Consider the following 17048-nt stretch of genomic DNA (forward strand, 5'->3'; position numbering starts at 1 on the left):
AGATGAAATTGGTTCTGAGGGCCACGTGCTTCTAGTAACCGGATCCCATGAACTCAAGTCAGGAACTTATTATACGACCTCATTCATTCATTATCACAAGGGATCTGTCAATAATAAAAAGAAATGAACAACTGACATATGGTAGTTTTCGTGGACAGAAACAGAAAGTGGCAGATAACCAGGTCTTGGGGCTCAGAGCACCCCAGACTCTCACCACTAGCATTTGCGTGTTGCCCTGATGTGTGCCCCTGGCACAGAGTGCCTGAGTGTGAGCGTGTATGGAGTGTAGCCAGACTACTGCACACCTCTCAGGCCCTGTCTGCTTTAAACTTTAATAAGGAGCTCCTGTATTACAACCTTGCCAGACGGCCTCAGAGGTGCTTTATATCTTGTTTTGTTTGGAAGAATCTTACCTAGTGACAGAATTATTACCATTTGCCTGACAGATGTTTCTTTAAAAAAAAAAAAAAGTAAATTGAATTGATTCACCATAGCAGAAGAAAATAGAGAAAAACTCCATTTTTAATAGAATGCTATTTTTATTGAGATCATTTTAGTAACTTAGTTCTGTTAGCAACCGAAAGGGCTTCCGTAAAGTGAGCACAAAAACATACCAAGACCCAACGCCTTTATAACCCAGATTGGCTCTACCTGAATTCGTCTACAGATGGCTTATCTGTGTTTGCTTTGCTTTGTTGTTGTTAAAATTATTTGCTTCAAGAAACATTTCTAAAAATATTAAAGACATGATCCGCATGTACAGCTTTAACATGGACAAAAGAGTCACATGAGAGCCTGAAAGTTGTCATCCAGCTGGCCAAAAATTTAGCACACGAAGCCCAGACCCATTGTCACACTGAATTATAACTTTCTCTGAAGATGCTTTCAGCCTTCTTCCCCACCCCAGCCCAGGCTGAGTCCAGCACTCTGCTGGGTTCACACATGTGAGTGGATGGGCATTGACTCATAGCTGGTCACATTTTAAAGTGTATCGACACAGTCTCTGCTAAAGAGCATCATGTTAAGTATGATGAGAGGTGTGCCCAACCTTTTAACACTGTGACATGGGGTTGGCATCTATAAAGTTCATGCATGATACACAGGCAATCAAGCTAAAAAAAAAAATCATGTGTACTTGCACGTACGTGCACACACTCAGTGTTTTGAGTCAGTTTATAATGTGTTGGGCTGCATTCATAGCTCTCCATGGCCCCATGTCAAACACATGCTCATCTTCTATTCTTAACTAATCAGAGAAACTTTTGCTCTTTGGAGTCAAATAACCCTGTGGTTACAGCTACACAAGTTTCTGGTGCTGCCGATAAGTCAGAGGGAAATTATTCCAGGAAGCTCCACTAGTTGAAACTTAATTCATTTCTTTTATATTTTCTCCCTGTGAGGTTTACAGATGTAAATCTCTCCAAGATTCCAGGATGCTGCTCCAAATCTCATATCATTGCACACGTAATACCCACAAGCCTCTTATGAATGTGTGGAAAGAGAAAAAGAGGGAGAGACGTAGGAGAGACAGAAAACAAGAGATCTAGGTGAGATGAGCCGATCAAATCCAGGCTCAGGTCCTCAGGTCAAAGAGTGCACTCTGCTGCCGTCCTGCTCTCTGCTCCTGTGGCTGACAGGAAAGGGCGCCTCGGCATGCTGAGACTCTCCCTTTCCTCACAGACGTCTGTTCAGCCTCTCTGAATTTTCCAAGATCCACCAAAGGTGTAGCTGGCTTTTGTTTGTTTGCTTTGTTTTGATTTGTTTTGTTTTGTTTTGTTTGATAACAGTAACAAGATGCCTAAGGTAGTTTGGTTGAATAACATGCAGTTAAATCTGTATTCATAAATTACTCTTTTCTACTGACATGTGTGTTAATTATTTTCCCTTTGTTGTGACAAAATGCCCTACAGAAGCCACTTAAGGAGGGCGAGTTTACAGCCTGCGTTGTTTGGATCGCAGTTTGAGGAGACAGACACCTTCCCTGGAGGACAGAGGGAAGAAGGGGCTTGTCACATTGTATCCACAGTCAGGAAGCACAAAGAGTTGGATAGTTGTATTCAGCTTAAATTCTTTTTTTTTTTTTAATTCAGTCTGGCACCCCAGCCAAGGGTCAGGTGCCACCTACATTCCATGTGGTTACTACCTCCTGAGTTAGACCTTTCTGGAAACACTATCATAGACCCACCCACGGGTGTGTTTCCATGGTGATTTTAAGTCCAATCAAATCAACAAGATTAACCATCACAATATGTTATAGTAATATCTTATATTATGTGGGCAGACAGAACTCAGGAAGGTTTGCACTCTGAGCCCCTGGACAAGTATGTTTGAAAGGAGATAATTAAGACCCACCACTTTTAGCTTCAGCAAAAAGTACTACTTACTTTTTCTACATACGTGACGAGATTGTTACAACAAACCAACACATTCATAATTAGATATTGATCAACGGCTAAGTAATTTATAGGTGGGTTACTTAGGAAAACTTTGTCTAGGAAGCCCCAACAGTGCTTTAATCAGTGTGCGACCTCTCTGATCTTGGGAGGCATTAGTTTGATTATATCAACATGAACCGCCATGTTTGCCTCACAGATAAAGTTAGGTTGGCTGCTGTCATGTTAGTGCTCCCCTTGGTGACAGTCCATCTTGCTCTTCACAGTGCTCCTATATTCCTAAGTGTGGAAACAACTTTGAAGAGTCCATGTCCCTGGTGAATGTCGTCATGGAAAACTTCAGGAGACACCAACACTTCCCCTGCTATTCTGACCCGGAAGGAAACCAGAAGAGTGTCATCCTGACCAAACTCTACAGCTCCAATGTGCTGTTCCATTCTCTCTTCTGGCCGACTTGTATGATGGCTGGGGGCGTGGCGATTGTTGCCATGGTGAAACTCACTCAGTACCTCTCCCTACTCTGTGAGAGGATCCAACGGATCAATAGATAAAAGAAAAAAAAAATCATGGATAAGATATTTTTCTTTAAAGCTCAAATACTGTTTTCTTTCATTCTTCACCAAAGAACCTTAAGTTTTCAATGTGCAGTCTGTTATGGGTTCCTTACCGTATTATTCTAAGTAGAGCAATAATACAAATGCAAACATGATGTCCTTATTATTCAGGAGAACTAACTGTTCTTTGTCAGTTGGTTGTTTCATTATCTTGTTTTGATGCTGGAACTAGTCCAGTCCTCTTTCCACCAGGACAGGGCTCAGCTGCTCGTTGCTAAGTCTTGTGGGGAAATGGAGGCACTGTCCACACAACAAGGTCTGCACGCTGAGTTTCCAGACCTCTTGAAGACCAGGTTTTTCTTCATTTGTTGTTTACTAATGCTACAGCCAAAAACATGCTTTTCTTTTCTTATTCTGCATTGAGCCCTGTAGCAAGTGACAGGGTGGTTTCCTGACTAAAGGGTGTTAAGCTTTTCATTTGTCTGTTTTCTATTTTTACATATTACTGTAATGAAGAGAGGAGGCCAGCTACTTTTCTTTCATTCCTTTTTATTCACAACTTCGGATTTTTAAAATGATCTCCAGGTCTATAATGTCTTCCAAACAGAGTCCCTCTCCATCTATGACCCTGCTACTGTGCGGGAGACGAAGTTCATTCCCAGTGAACTGACTGGGTGTTGGTAGGTATTCCGTTGCAATGTGGGACAGTCTATGCTGCAAGGACATTTATGTGACATCCTAACTCCATTTCCACTGGACGGTTAGAGGCAAACATTAATATGCTAAAGAATCGTGGATTCCTTGCAATGGGTGAGTCTGTTACAGCAAATTGTCATGTTGGACTCTGTGGGAATTTATGTTTCAGTGAATGAATGTGTAGTCTCTCCTGAAAAAAATGTTGCCTGTTGGAGTTTAAAAGCTATGTATGCAGAATCTTTGTCTCCTCTACATATTTTATTTTTCTATTCACGATTCCCTTTTGGTTGTTATATTTTATATGCAGAATAGACCTTTTTCCTAACACACGTTTGAATCGAATAACAGGTTTAAAGGAAGCCTTTCTTCACATTGATGTTTACTCATTCTATTTGCCGGGGGGATGAGGGGTTGGTTTTAAATAAAGACATTCCATCTTTTATTTAATATCAATATCTAAAGGAGAAGACAAACATCTCTCTTTCTCATCTATATTTAAGTACCCTTTTGTAACATAGTATTGATGTTTTTTAGGTAATTGCAAAATTTTACAAATCATTTGTGGAATGAATGGTGAAACCAATGAGGAAGCAGAATGTTGTGATTCGTAGTCTGACTTTTCATAAGCAAATAAATGCCTAGGGTATAATCAGGACTTCAAATGTGTAAGGAAAATGTTTTAAGACCCACTCGATCACAAGACTTTTTACATTCAGCACACACATACCTGTGGCAGTCCAAACAATTCTGATCTACTATACTTGAAGACATTTTAAGACACTGTAAAGAAAATTCCTTTTTCTAACACTTAAACAATACATGTAATGTTGTAAACATTTGGAAAACACCCACAGAAAATTACTTATTTCTATTCTTTCTTTAAAATGTATTTGTCAAGATGGGAGAGGAATCTTAGGGACTATGGGGCTGAAGTTTGCAATCTTAAATGTTCCCTAGGCTTCCCTTCAAGTGATCCAAGGGTGAAACAGATATGATAACATTATGACAAGTATTATTTTTATCTTCTTTAGATTGTTTTCACTAAAAGTTCCCAACCGAGGCCTGGGGCTGTATTTCAAAAGTAAAGTGTTAGCCGGGTGGTGGTGGCGCACGCCTTTAATCCCAGCACTCGGGAGGCAGAGCCAGGCGGATCTCTGTGAGTTCGAGGCCAGCCTGGGCTACCAAGTGAGCTCCAGGAAAGGCGCAAAGCTACACAGAGAAACCCTGTCTCGAAAAACCAAAAAAAAAAAAAAGTAAAGTGTTTACATCACATGCGTGATACTCTAGGGTCAATCCCCAATACTGAAGAAAAGAGGAAAACCTCCCAACTGTTGGTTAGTTAAGAATGTAGAAAACTTTAAAAAAGAAGAGGGGGGCCATCAAAAGATGTTAACTAGGACCTTCTTGGATATCAATCTAGCAACACCACCTTTAAACTACCTTAGATGAGAACACAACTGGATGTTTGCTATCAAAGAGGAAGACCCAGCACTAAAAGTATGTTAGATGCCTTGCATGTGTTAACTAATTTGCTCTTCACAACATCTCTATTGAGGACCGTCATTAATTACCTCAGCCTACAGATGTTAAATCACCTCCCTCAAAATTATTGTCATCGTGGAAAGCAAAGAAAAGGCCCACCTGGTAGTTTTCCAGTTATGGAAGTCACTACTGTGGCTTTGACATCTTTTCAATTGACCCCGAGGAATTCTGAGGTCTAGAAGGGATCACAGGAATGACAAAAAAAAAGAACTGAATGGGAAGACTTTGATCAAGAGATGGTGAGGAGGGGGCTACTAAGAAAGTCAGTTATCTTCTTGGCTGTATGTAGATGTCAGACCATCAGATAAATCTAGGAGTCCTTTGTAACACTAGCATTCTAAGGGCCAGTGAGTTGGCTCAGCAGGGAAAACCACTTGCCAGCCAGCCTGAAGACCTGGGTTCAATACCTGAGACCCACATGCTGGAAGGAAAGAAATCTACTTCACAAGTTGTTCTCTGACCTATACACATGAACATTATAACACACACATTTGTGCACACACAAAATAAATAAAAACATAGTAAGACTAGAATTTCATGCTATGTGTGTGTGAAGAAGACCAACACTGACCTTCAGGGGACATTCTGATGCTCAAATAGAATCTATGCATATTAATCTATGGTTTAAGAGAAGAACAGCCTCCCTCTGACACTCCCAGTAAGCCGCTTGTCTCTTTAGGACCTAGAGCCTTATTCATAATGGCAACAGCAGACCACGGTCTCCACATTACTTAAAGAGAATGATTTCCCCAAATGCTACAAATGTCTATGTGTCCAAATCACTTTCATTATCCAATTGGCACATCCCATCTAAAACTTTATTGATTTCAGATTGCCTGAGTTGCAATTGTGTTAAAACCCAGGAATGATAAATGTATCAATGACTGCTTGCAAATAGCTATAATAAAAAGATATGGTTCCATGGAAAGCTACCAGCAAAGTACCCGCTGATGCTAATGTGTGGGCATCGTAAACACCTCTATGCAGGCTGGGTGACAGCCAGAGTTTCAGCACACTGTCCTTCCCGTTGCTGCAAATGGCCAAAGAATACTTACACATGACATTTATAAAACAAACGTTGTTTCCACAATGTTGTGCTATAAACAGCTCACTGCATTCCTGGGGGTAAAACATGTTGAGTGTAATTGTTATGTTGACGTTAACAGAGAGAAAAGTGAGATGAGCAATTGACTGAAGTGAGTTTAGACAATAACTTTAACTCCAAGTATAGTTACAATTCTCCATCCCCGACACAAACACTGAACTAAACAATGTTCAAGGAGGTCGGGTAACTCTCACTGTCCTCCTAAGAAAGAAGGCATGATTAAAAGTCGAATGTCATTCCTTTTCTTAAACTCTTGGGGTTTTGTTTTAGATTTATTTATTTATATTTTATACATATGGATGTTTATCCTGCATGTGTATCTGTGCACCTTATGTATACCTGCTACCCTCGGAGGTAAGAGGAAGGAGTCAGATCCCCTGACACTGGATTACAGATGGTTATGAGCTGTTCTGTGGGTGCTGGGAATTGAACCTGGGTTCTCTGGAAGAGCAGCCAGTGCTGTTAACTGCTGAGCCTTCTCTGAGACCCGCTTTCTTTCTCAACTCATTTCCCATTTCCTCTTGTGTAGGAAGTTGGCCAGAACAGTCTCACAGTTCTGCCATAACCCTTCCAACATGTACACCACATGGAACTTTGGCTTGAATGGCCTTGCTTCAGGATTCCTCTGAAAAAAGTGTCAGTGTGGCAGGAGAGTACCAGGCACCACATGGTGCACATATATGCAAAGCTAAACAACTATATACATAAAAATAAAAATAAATAGATCTTTAAAAGCAAATTCAATTTTATCAGAACTCATGCTAACGCATGACTCCCTTCCTAGCATCCTTGATGAGGGCCGTCCAGTGACAAGGATAGCCACTGTATTGGCTACCACAGTGAAATACTTCGAGATGGGGTACTTGTGCAAAAAGGTTTACTGAGTGCATAGTTTTGGATGCTCCAGATTAGAGGACTTTTTGCTTTGGGCCATTGGTGAGAACCCTAGATGACAGTGTCAGGATAACATGTGTGTGGCCACCTATGAGGCAGGAATCAGAGAAAAAGACTAAGACTTGGTCTCACAGTCCCTTTGAAGGCATACCCTTGATGACCTAAGGGCTCTCCATTAGAATCCATAGCACTTCCCAGTGCTTCTCCTCTGGATGGATCCGAACCATGACAGTTACCACCTGAGATACAGCTGCTTGTAAGAAAGGTCATCAGTTAATGCTAGAAATTTGCCTCCTGGGAACATATACTAAAACTACAAAATAAAACCAGTCCTCCCACTATTGACTTACTTACTAGTGTGGTTTTATTGAAAAATGATGAAAGGATTGTGAATGCACAATTTCTATCATTTTGGAATGAAAGTCAACAGAAATATATCTATCCAGCCAGAATTATTGGCATAAGTGGAAACTTGTGCAGGAAGCATGAACAATATAGGTTTCAAATGGTCGGAGGTAGATCCATAATAACCTAATGTTCATGGGTGAAATCATGGGTGAGGCAGCTAAGTAAGATGTCTTGTGAATTCTAGTCCCGAACCACCTGTCAAGTAGATTTGATCTTCTAGAAGGTAATACCTTCTGAAAATCTACAGTGTTCTTATTCGGCCCTCTGACAGCCAGAGGGAAATCACTGAAGGGCACAGAACAGCTCCTAGCAAAACTTTCCTACAGCTGCCTTGCGCTTGTCTTGGCTAAGGCATCAGTCTCTGAGGAAACTGTCAAGAAACTGTCAAGCTGCAGATTCCAGGTATGGCTAGACATTCCATGCACATAGAAAGAGGAATTTTTCTCTCAAATAATATAACTTATTAGTTGAGCTTTGAAAACTATTCTTTAATTTAATCTAATGTGATTCCCCTAAGCTCTTAAAAACTACATTATGACTTGTCAATATAGCTACAAAAGGACCATGAAGAAGCCTTCAATGGCCCTTACACAAGCCCATCAACTGTTAGCAATATCTGAAATTTCTTCAAGTAGTCCTCCTTCTCCCTCTCCCTCTCTCCCTCTCCCTCTCTCTCTCCCTCTACCCCTTCCCTTCCCCTTCCTTTCTCCTTCCCCTCCCTCTCCTCTCATCTCTCTGTGCCCCTCCACTATTCTTCTCATGGTTACGTTCTTCTCTGGGTTGCATCCTTATTCTCCATGGATATCAGCAAAGATGATTTGTGGTTCATGTTCATATAATCTGTATGTTTTTAATCACAGAAGTAAAACTCAGCACTAATATCAGACCTCAAAAAAAAAAAAGCATGTCATCTTTTGAACACGTGTCCACTACTAGGATAGCCAATATAGGGTGGTCAACATTTACTGTCCAGACTGCAGAGCCCAGCATGGCCACTCTGTAATCACAGGGGCAAGACATGTGGTTGAAGTTGCGCTAGATGAGAGTTAACTCATTCTCTAAAGAAAAGTCGGTATGTAGTGGTTGGGCGTGTGGGTCAATTGACAGAGTACTTTCCTAGCATGCACAAAGACTTGGGTTCCATATATTGGGTGTGGTTCTGTACATCTGCAATCCTAGCACTCAGAAGATGAAGGCAGGGGAATCCAGTTCAGGCCATTCGCAGCCATACAGCAAGTTTGAGGTCAGCCTGGGACACATGAAACTATGTCTCAAACTTTAAAAAGAAAACCTAGTGTGTGGTAAATACCTGCTCTGTGGTAAAGAACAGAAAAGGGAAGAAAGGTTGCCGGGCAAGTGAGATCAGTAGATGTCTACTGCAGGCAGGTGGAATAAACAGAACCAAATGCTTCTTCCAGCATTCCCACTGAAGAAAGAGTTTCCAAACTGAAGACAAGAACAAGTGTTGCTGAGAAAGAAAGGGGGGAGGAGCAGGTGCTCAAAATGCTCTCTGCAACATGCATAGCACTTCCTCAATTTTCTCATGCAATTCCAAAAGGGAAGAATTGCTTCTGGTTTTCACTAAATGCAGAGGTATTGGGTTTTGCTGAAGACAAGATGCTCACTTAGAGAAAAGTAGATGGTCTGCTGTTAGCACAATAAGAGCTGATGGGAAACAGAAACAAGGTTAAAAGAAGACCAATAATATCTGTGGAAAGAGTATTGGGAACTCCTGTTGACAAATCCTGTGTCAACAAATACTGACATTCATCAGACACTGAGGACCTGACTTACTTCTCCTAGAAGGCTTACCTTCTGGGGGCCTGAAATGGCTATTTGGCCTGCCAAAGATACAGTGGCTCACACTGCATGCTTACCGTGGAGCAAATTAATGTGATAATCCCATGAATAGGTGAGGCAGGTAAGGGATGTGTGAAGGGGTGAGGTAGGTAAGGGGTGTGTGAAGGGGTGAGGCAGGTAAAGGATGTGTAAAGGGGTGAGGTAGGTAAGGGGTATGTGAAGGGGTGAGGTAGGTAAGGGGTGTGTGAAGGGGTGAGGTAGATAAGGGGTGTGGTGGGTAAGGGATGTGTGAAGGGGTGAGGTAGGTAAGGGGTGTATGAAGGGGTGAGGTAGGTAAGGGGTGTGTGAAGGGGTGAGGCAGGTAAGGGGTGTGTGAAGGGGTGAGGCAGGTAAGGGGTGTGTGAAGGGGTGAGGCGGGTAAGGAGTGTGTGAAGGGGTGAGGTAGGTAAGGAACCTGTGAAGGGGTGAGGTAGGTAAGGGGTGTGTGAAGGGGTGAGGCAGGTAAGGGGTGTGTAAAGGGGTGAGGCAGGTAAGGGGTGTGTGAAGGGGTGAGGCAGGTAAGGAACCTGTGAAGGGGTGAGGTAGGTAAGGGGTATGTGAAGGGGTGAGGTAGGTAAGGGGTATGTGAAGGGGTGAGGTAGGTAAGGGGTGAATGAAGGGGTGAGGTGGGTAAGGGGTGTGTGAAGGGGCGAGGTAGGTAAGGGGTGTGAAGGGGTGAGGTAGATAAGGGGCGTGTGAAGGGGTGAGGCAGGTAAGGGGTGTGTGAAGGGGTGAGGTAGGTAAGGGGTGTGTGAAGGGGTGAGGTGGGTAAGGAACCTGTGAAGGGGTGAGGTAAGAACTATGGAAGGAGGAGACTTCTCCCAGCTCTTAGATTTTTACACATCAGAACATTTAACAAGTCCCTTTTCCTTGGACACTTATTGTCACAGTTAAATCAGGAGGAAGCCTTACCTTCTGCAGCCCCGCCTATCTACAGCACCATGGTTAGATGAGCACCCAAACTGCTCTATGATACCCTTTACTGATTCTTTGGGAGGGACATGTCATGCACCCTAATTCTGCTCACCTCCCACTTCCCCCTACCCTTCCCTCACCCCTGCAGCACCTCCCTTACAAAAGAAAACAAAACAAAGCAAACAAACAAAGAAAAACAAGAACAAAAAAACCCAAAACAACACAACAAAAAAAAGAACTCATCCCTTCTTCTTGTTTCCTGCCTCTCCATCTCTTAGTCCATCCTGCAGCACTGGGAGCCTCAGTGTGTCATATAGTGTACCCTTTACTAGCAAATTTCATTGCAATGAGTTATCACTCTGGTTCAAGGCCTCTGGTTTCTGGTATAACATCATCACCAGATCTTCCCTGGGACTCCTAGGGGATATCCCGCAGCCACCCCGAGTCATGGAGATCCTGAGGGTATCCTTCCACAGATCCAGCCCCTTCACAAGCTCCAGCAGGTCCTAGATGGGGTAGATGTTAGGGTAGGCCAACCCAAACCCTTGCTGTGGGCCTGGGTGGTAGCTGAGCTGGTCAAGGGTCAACTCCCCTATCCCCATGCCCTCAGGGTCAGTTCACCCTGGTGAGGTGAGGGATGGAACCATCTCTTCTGAGTGCAAGGGCCAGCTCTCTTGCTGCAGTATCCTGTGAGAGGCAAAGCCAGATTTCCCTGGACCAGTGAAGAGCAGAGCTGGCTCAGCATGGTCCTGTGATTTCAACTCTCATGGTTCCTAAGGCCCCCTGAAGTGACATGGGCCACAGACATCAATATGGACCCCAGCTGCAGCTGGACCATGGACCCAGACATGGCCCTCAGCAGCAGCTTGGGCATGGACAACATTCTGGCTCTGGGTGGAAGCACCAGCCACTCAGGTTGGGATGGTTCTGGGGACAGCATGGCCCCAGACACCACCAAGGCCTCATGTTGTGGCCCAAACCCTATGTGACCTTTGGTGGCAATATGGGACTCAGACTTCAGCACAGACCTCAGCTGCAGTAGGACATTTTGTTGTTGTTGTTGTTGTTTTGTTGTTGTTGTTGTTGTTGTTGTTTTAAACAAATCTTTTGTTTGTTTGTGTTTTTAAGTGCGTTGGTGTTTTTCATGGGTGTTGGGTCCCTTGGAACTGGAGTTACAGACAGTTGTGAGCTGCCATGTGGCTGCTGGCAATTGAACCCTGATCCTATGGAAGAGCAGTCAGTGCTCTTAACCACTGAGCCATCTCTCCAGGCCCTGATACCCTTGGTTTTTACCTGTCCTAATTCAGCATCTTCCAGTCAGTCATCAGATCTCTCAGCCCTGTCATTCAAATTTTAGCAGTTCCTTCCAGACAGCTGCTTTGCCAGAATGAGCTCCTCATGATGACCCAATAGGCCTTCCCTGCCCCAACCTGGAGCACAGCATAAGCCTCATCCTGCAGTCATTAACAGCATGTGTCATTAACCAAAAATAGCCAGCTGTGACCGCTGACATCCAGAGGTACTGAGAAGTCAGGGAGTTCAAACACAAGACTCAAGATGTAGGCAAATCTGTCCATCCCTTTCCAACAGTAGCCAGGTGCAGAACTCACTGCCAATGCTGTACTCTGATTCCTCTCTAGGAAGCTATAACCATCTCAGAACATTCAGCCTCAAATGCAGGCGCAGGATGTGCCAGAAGTCCCAGGCAGCAGGCCTAGCTGCCAGGAAAGGCCTCAGGCAGCAGTCTGGGTTTGGGCCAGTGCAGGAAGAGAGCTCTTCCCTTTGCAGCTTTGCTGCCTTTGAAGATGCCAATCTGCCTGGCTGACTGCACAACCTTTTGAGCACTAACAACCGTCAGGCTAGCCCATGGGCATTCAAGGCTGTTCAGAAGATCTACTGAGTGTGACCAGGAAGCCACATGTCCAAATCCTCCCACTGAAAACCAGTGACTTTTTCTTTTAAGAAGGAAGCACTTGATTAATTGACCTACAAGAAACTGCCAGCATTTGCCACTAAACTCAGTTTGGAAAAACTTGATCAAGAATTGAAGCCCAGGAGCTCTTTGGAAAACCAACACCTCTGACTGCAGTGTCGGCCAAGATCGCTACACAGCAGCCATGGAGTCATTCAGTTTGACAACCCCAGTGGGCAGAAACCAAGAAGCCAAAACTACCATTTTCTGGCATCAAAAGACACTTCAAATTTCATTTGGTAAGGGACCTAGGCTTAGTTAAGGGAGGCTTACACATCAAGAAAAGCTAGTGATACTTGTTTCTGCAAATGACTTGGACAATGGCATGAACTTCAGATGCCATCAGTCATCCCACACCTCTCCTCTAGCCATTCCAAGCAAATGTTGCTCTCAGGTGTAGATGTAACCGACAGTCTTATTAAATAAGAAACACAGAACCAATGCAAAAAAGAAAGCCAAGAGATCAGAGCTAAGAGCCTTACCCGCCTGCTGCAGCTATCCTCTTCAGCCAAGAGACCTCTCTGAAAGAGACCTACTTCCTGTCTGTTTGTCTTTATATAGACTTTCTGTTCTGCCTTCTCATTGGTTGTAAAACCAACCACATGACTGCCTCGTCACTGCCTGTTGGCTGTATCCTTGACCACACAGAGATCTACCTAGCTCTGCCTACCAAGTGCTGGGATTAAAGGCATGCGCCACAAACGCCCAGCTCTGCTATGGCTTGCTATTAGCTCTGACCCCCAGGCAACTTTATTTATTAACATACAAATAAAATCACATTTCAGTACAAATAAAATATCACCATACTCAGGGTTCCAAATTCTTGCACCCTCTGAATGTTTGCATTACTGCTTTCTCCACAGCACCTCCGCTCTTCTCTGCTCTCCATTCACCCTGCCTGGATCATTTGTGCTTCAAATCTCATCCCCAACCTCATCTGCTCTGGAGGAAATGCCCAACACTCCCAGCCCCCACCTACCTGCCCATCTTCTATGCGTCTATAATCCTATCACATCCCTCCAAAAGAAATATTTATCAAGCCAGGCTGAGTGACACAGACCCAAAAAATCCAGCATCTGAAGAAGCTGAGGCAGCAGGATCGCAGGTTCAAGACCAGCCTGAGCAACTTTGAGGTCCCTTCTCAAAGTGGAAAAATACAAAAGGACCAGGGATAAAACGTAGTGGTCAAGCATACACAAGCTCTAGGTTCAAGCCCAAGGAAGGAAGGAAGGGAAGGAGGGAGGGAGGGAGGGAGGGGGAGGGAGGAAGGGAGGGAGAGGGAGGGAGGGAAGGAAGGAAGGAAGGAAGGAAGGAAGGAAGGAAGGAAGGGGAAAGGAAAGGAAAGAAAGGGAAATGGGAAGGGAAGTAGGGAGGGAAAGAGAAAAGGAGAGAAGGGGAAGGAAGGAAGGGAAGAAAGGGAGGGGGAAGGGTGAGAAGGAAAAAGCAAAGAAGGTAAGAAGACATATGTTTAACAAACACATTATCTCTCTGGGGATCCTTGAAGAGGACTTGTTGTATCATAGTTATGCTGCTCTGCTTTCATATTTCCATGTCCTAAAGCAGCACAGTTACAGGTACAGAGGAGGGGGCTCAATAAATGCTACTTAAATGAATAAATGAACAACTGGATTATTGGAAAGAGAGCATTGTGCCCAGAAGCTCTGCCTATGAGACAAAACACCTGAAAAGTGCACAGGTACAGATTGAGTGCACAGGTACAGATTGAGTGCACAGGTACAGATTGAGTGCACAGGTACAGATTGAGTGCACAGGTACAGATTGCTCCTAGGCTCCTGGAGTCCGACAGGAAAATAGCAGATGGCCCAGGGCGGATGCTGTCTGTCTTGAACAATAATTTCTCAGCACATTACTGTGCTGAGACTCATCCATCACCCCGGAAGCCAAGAGCATCACTGCACGGGAACAGGAAGGGTAAGCGATGATTAGAGGAAGGAACAGCTCAGAAAGGACAGGTGCTCTGAGGAACTGATCAGGTGCACAGCTACGGGAATCACTCAGGGCTCGTTCGGATTTCTCATTGTCACCACCCTGGTTGTGACACTGGATGAAATATTTTTAACTTATTCATCCACTTCATCACTTACTAAACTAGCACAGTAATAGCTGTGCCCAAGCCTAAGTGAAATAACGTATTAAAATGCTTAGCAAGTCACTGGGTGGCAGTGGTGCACGCCTTTAATCCCAGCACTCGGGACGCAGAGCCAGGTGGATCTCTGTGAGTTCAAGGCCAGCCTGGGCTACAGAGCGAGATCCAGGACAGGTACCAAAACTACACAGAGAAACCCTGTCTCAAAAAACCAAAAAAAAAAAAAAAAAAAAAATTGACCACCAGAGTTTAGTCAGAAAGATGGCAACTGTTTACTGATGATTCATGGTCACAGGCCAAGGCAATTAGTATTATTTTTAGGACTAGGTATTGAGAAATAGAGGCAGCTCTGTTTCCAGATCCAATCCCCCAGTCTCATCCCCAGTGCTACAACAATACACCTGCCACAGCCTTCCCTGACCCCCCATCTCCTGTGGACCCCACAGATCTTCCCCTTCTAACAGTCCTCCTTCCACTTGTTGCTTTGTCCAGACCCCAACTCCATCAGTCCCCCCTGCTATGGCAAGGGTTGCTCCTCCCAGGACAAGTAGGCTGAAGGTAGACCCAGATGTTTTCTACTGCTCTTGAGAGCCAACCCCACCCCACCCTGCACTCAGCCTCATCCCCATCTCTGCAGCAGGAAAACTGCTGTGGCCTCCCTTTCTTCTCTGACCCCATCCCCAACAGATCACAAAGACTTTCTCCCCCAACCTTCCTTCCCCCAACTCCTCCCAGTGTTCCAGCCTCTAACACCAGCAGGCATTCCCTGTGAACACACCAGCTGAGCTGGCAGGAACACAGGCAACACACAGCCATCATGCTCTCAAAAAACCCAGAGAGGAAACAGAAACCAAGAAACAAAACATCCAAAGAAGACAAATTCAGAAATCAGCACCTAAACCTGTAATCATTCCAAACCCAGATGCCTAGACACTAGCATATAAACACAATCAATAAGCCAGGGCAATATGTCTCCTCTAGAGCCCAGCTATCCTGACACAAGCCCTGAATATTCCAACGTAACTGAAGCACAAGAAAAAGACCTTAAAACCAACTGTATGAAGATGATAGAGGTCCTTAAAGAGGAAATTAATAAATCCCTGGAAGAAATCCAGGAAATCACATCTCTTTCCCCTTCCCAGGGCAATTCATGCATCCCTCTTAAGGTCCTCCTTGTTACCTAGCTTCTCTGAAGCTGTGGATGGTGGTCTGGTTCTCCTTTGCTTTACATCTAGTATCCACTTATGAGTGAGTACATACCGTATCTGTCTTTCTGGGTCTGGGTTATCTAATTCAGGATGATTTTTTTTTCTAGTTCCATCCATTTGCCTGCAAATTTCATGATATCATTGTTTCTTACAGCTGAGTAATACTCCACATGTTCTTTATCCATTCTTCCATTGAGGGGCATCTAGGTTGTTTCCAGGTTCTGGCTATTACTAATAATGCTGCTATGAACATAGTTGAGCCAGTGTCCTTGTGGTATGATTGGATAAACAGGGAGTGGAGGAGGCAGTAAAGGGGAGGGTATGGCGGATGAGAACATGAGGGAATGGGATAGTCGAGTTGGGGAAGGGATGAAGTGGAAGAGCAATGAAAGAGATATCTTGATGGAAGCAGATGCAGAGACCCACATCCATGCACCAGCCCAAGCTACAGGAGTTCAGTCAAAGAGAGGAAAGAGGGATTATCTGAGCAGGGCAGGGAGGGGGGTCAAGATCATGACGGAGAAACCCACAGAGACAGATAACCTGATCTGGTGGGAGCACATGGACACTAGACTGATAGCTGGGGATCCTGCTAGGGGACCAAACTAGGTCCTCTGCATGTGGGTAATAGTTTTATTGCCTGGTCTGTTTGTGGAACCCCTGGCAGTGGGATCAGGATCTATCCCTGGTGCATGAGCTGGCTCTTTGAAGCCCATTCCATATGGCAGAATGATTTGCTCAGCCTTGATGCAGGGGGAGGGAGGGGGAATAGGGGGTAGTCCTGCCTCAACTGAATGTGCCAGGCATTGTTGACTCCCCCATGGGAGGCCTTACCCTTTCTGAGGAGTAGATGGGGGTGGTTCTGAGGAGTGGATGGGGGAGGTGGGAAGAGGAGAAACTATGGTTGTTATGTAAAATGAATAAAAATAAATAAATTTTTAAAAAAAGAAACCCAGGAAAACACAAACAGTGTGAGGAAATGAATGAATCACTTAAAGAAAGCCAGGAAAACACAAACAAACAATTAGAGGAAATGAACACATCCTTTAAAGAAAGCCAAAAAGAAAAAAGGAAAACACAAAAAGTTGAAGGAAATGAATAAATTGTTCAAGACCTGAATGGAAATAGAAGCAATAAAGAAAACACAACTGAAGGAATTCTGGAAATGGAAAATCTAGGCAAGTGAACAGGAACTACAGACACAAGTATCACCAACAGAATACAAGAGATAGATGGAAGACAGACTCTCGGGCATTAAACATACAATAGAAGAAATAGACACATCAGTTAAAGAAAATGTTAAATCTAAAAAATTCCTGACCCAAAAAACTAATAATAATCCAGGAGGTCTGGGACACCTTGAAAAGACAAAACCCAAGAATAATAGGAATATAGAGAATAGAAGAATCCCAGCT

The 17048-nt window shown here is 44.1% G+C and overlaps 1 protein-coding gene across 1 annotated transcript in view; it reads left to right on the plus strand.

Moving 5' to 3' along the window:
* The window catches only part of Kcnmb2 (potassium calcium-activated channel subfamily M regulatory beta subunit 2), a 31995-nt gene extending 29030 nt beyond the window's left edge, over positions 1-2965 (plus strand). Inside the window, exon 4 of the mRNA XM_059264690.1 lies at positions 2660-2965. Coding sequence (XP_059120673.1) covers positions 2660-2944 — 285 coding nt within the window. The 3' untranslated portion in view covers positions 2945-2965. The remainder of the gene's footprint in view (positions 1-2659) is intronic.
* The last annotated feature ends 14083 nt before the right edge of the window (positions 2966-17048 follow it).

Source organism: Peromyscus eremicus, chromosome 6 (assembly GCF_949786415.1).
Source record: "Peromyscus eremicus chromosome 6, PerEre_H2_v1, whole genome shotgun sequence".
In the NCBI taxonomy this organism is placed as follows: Eukaryota; Metazoa; Chordata; class Mammalia; order Rodentia; family Cricetidae; genus Peromyscus; species Peromyscus eremicus.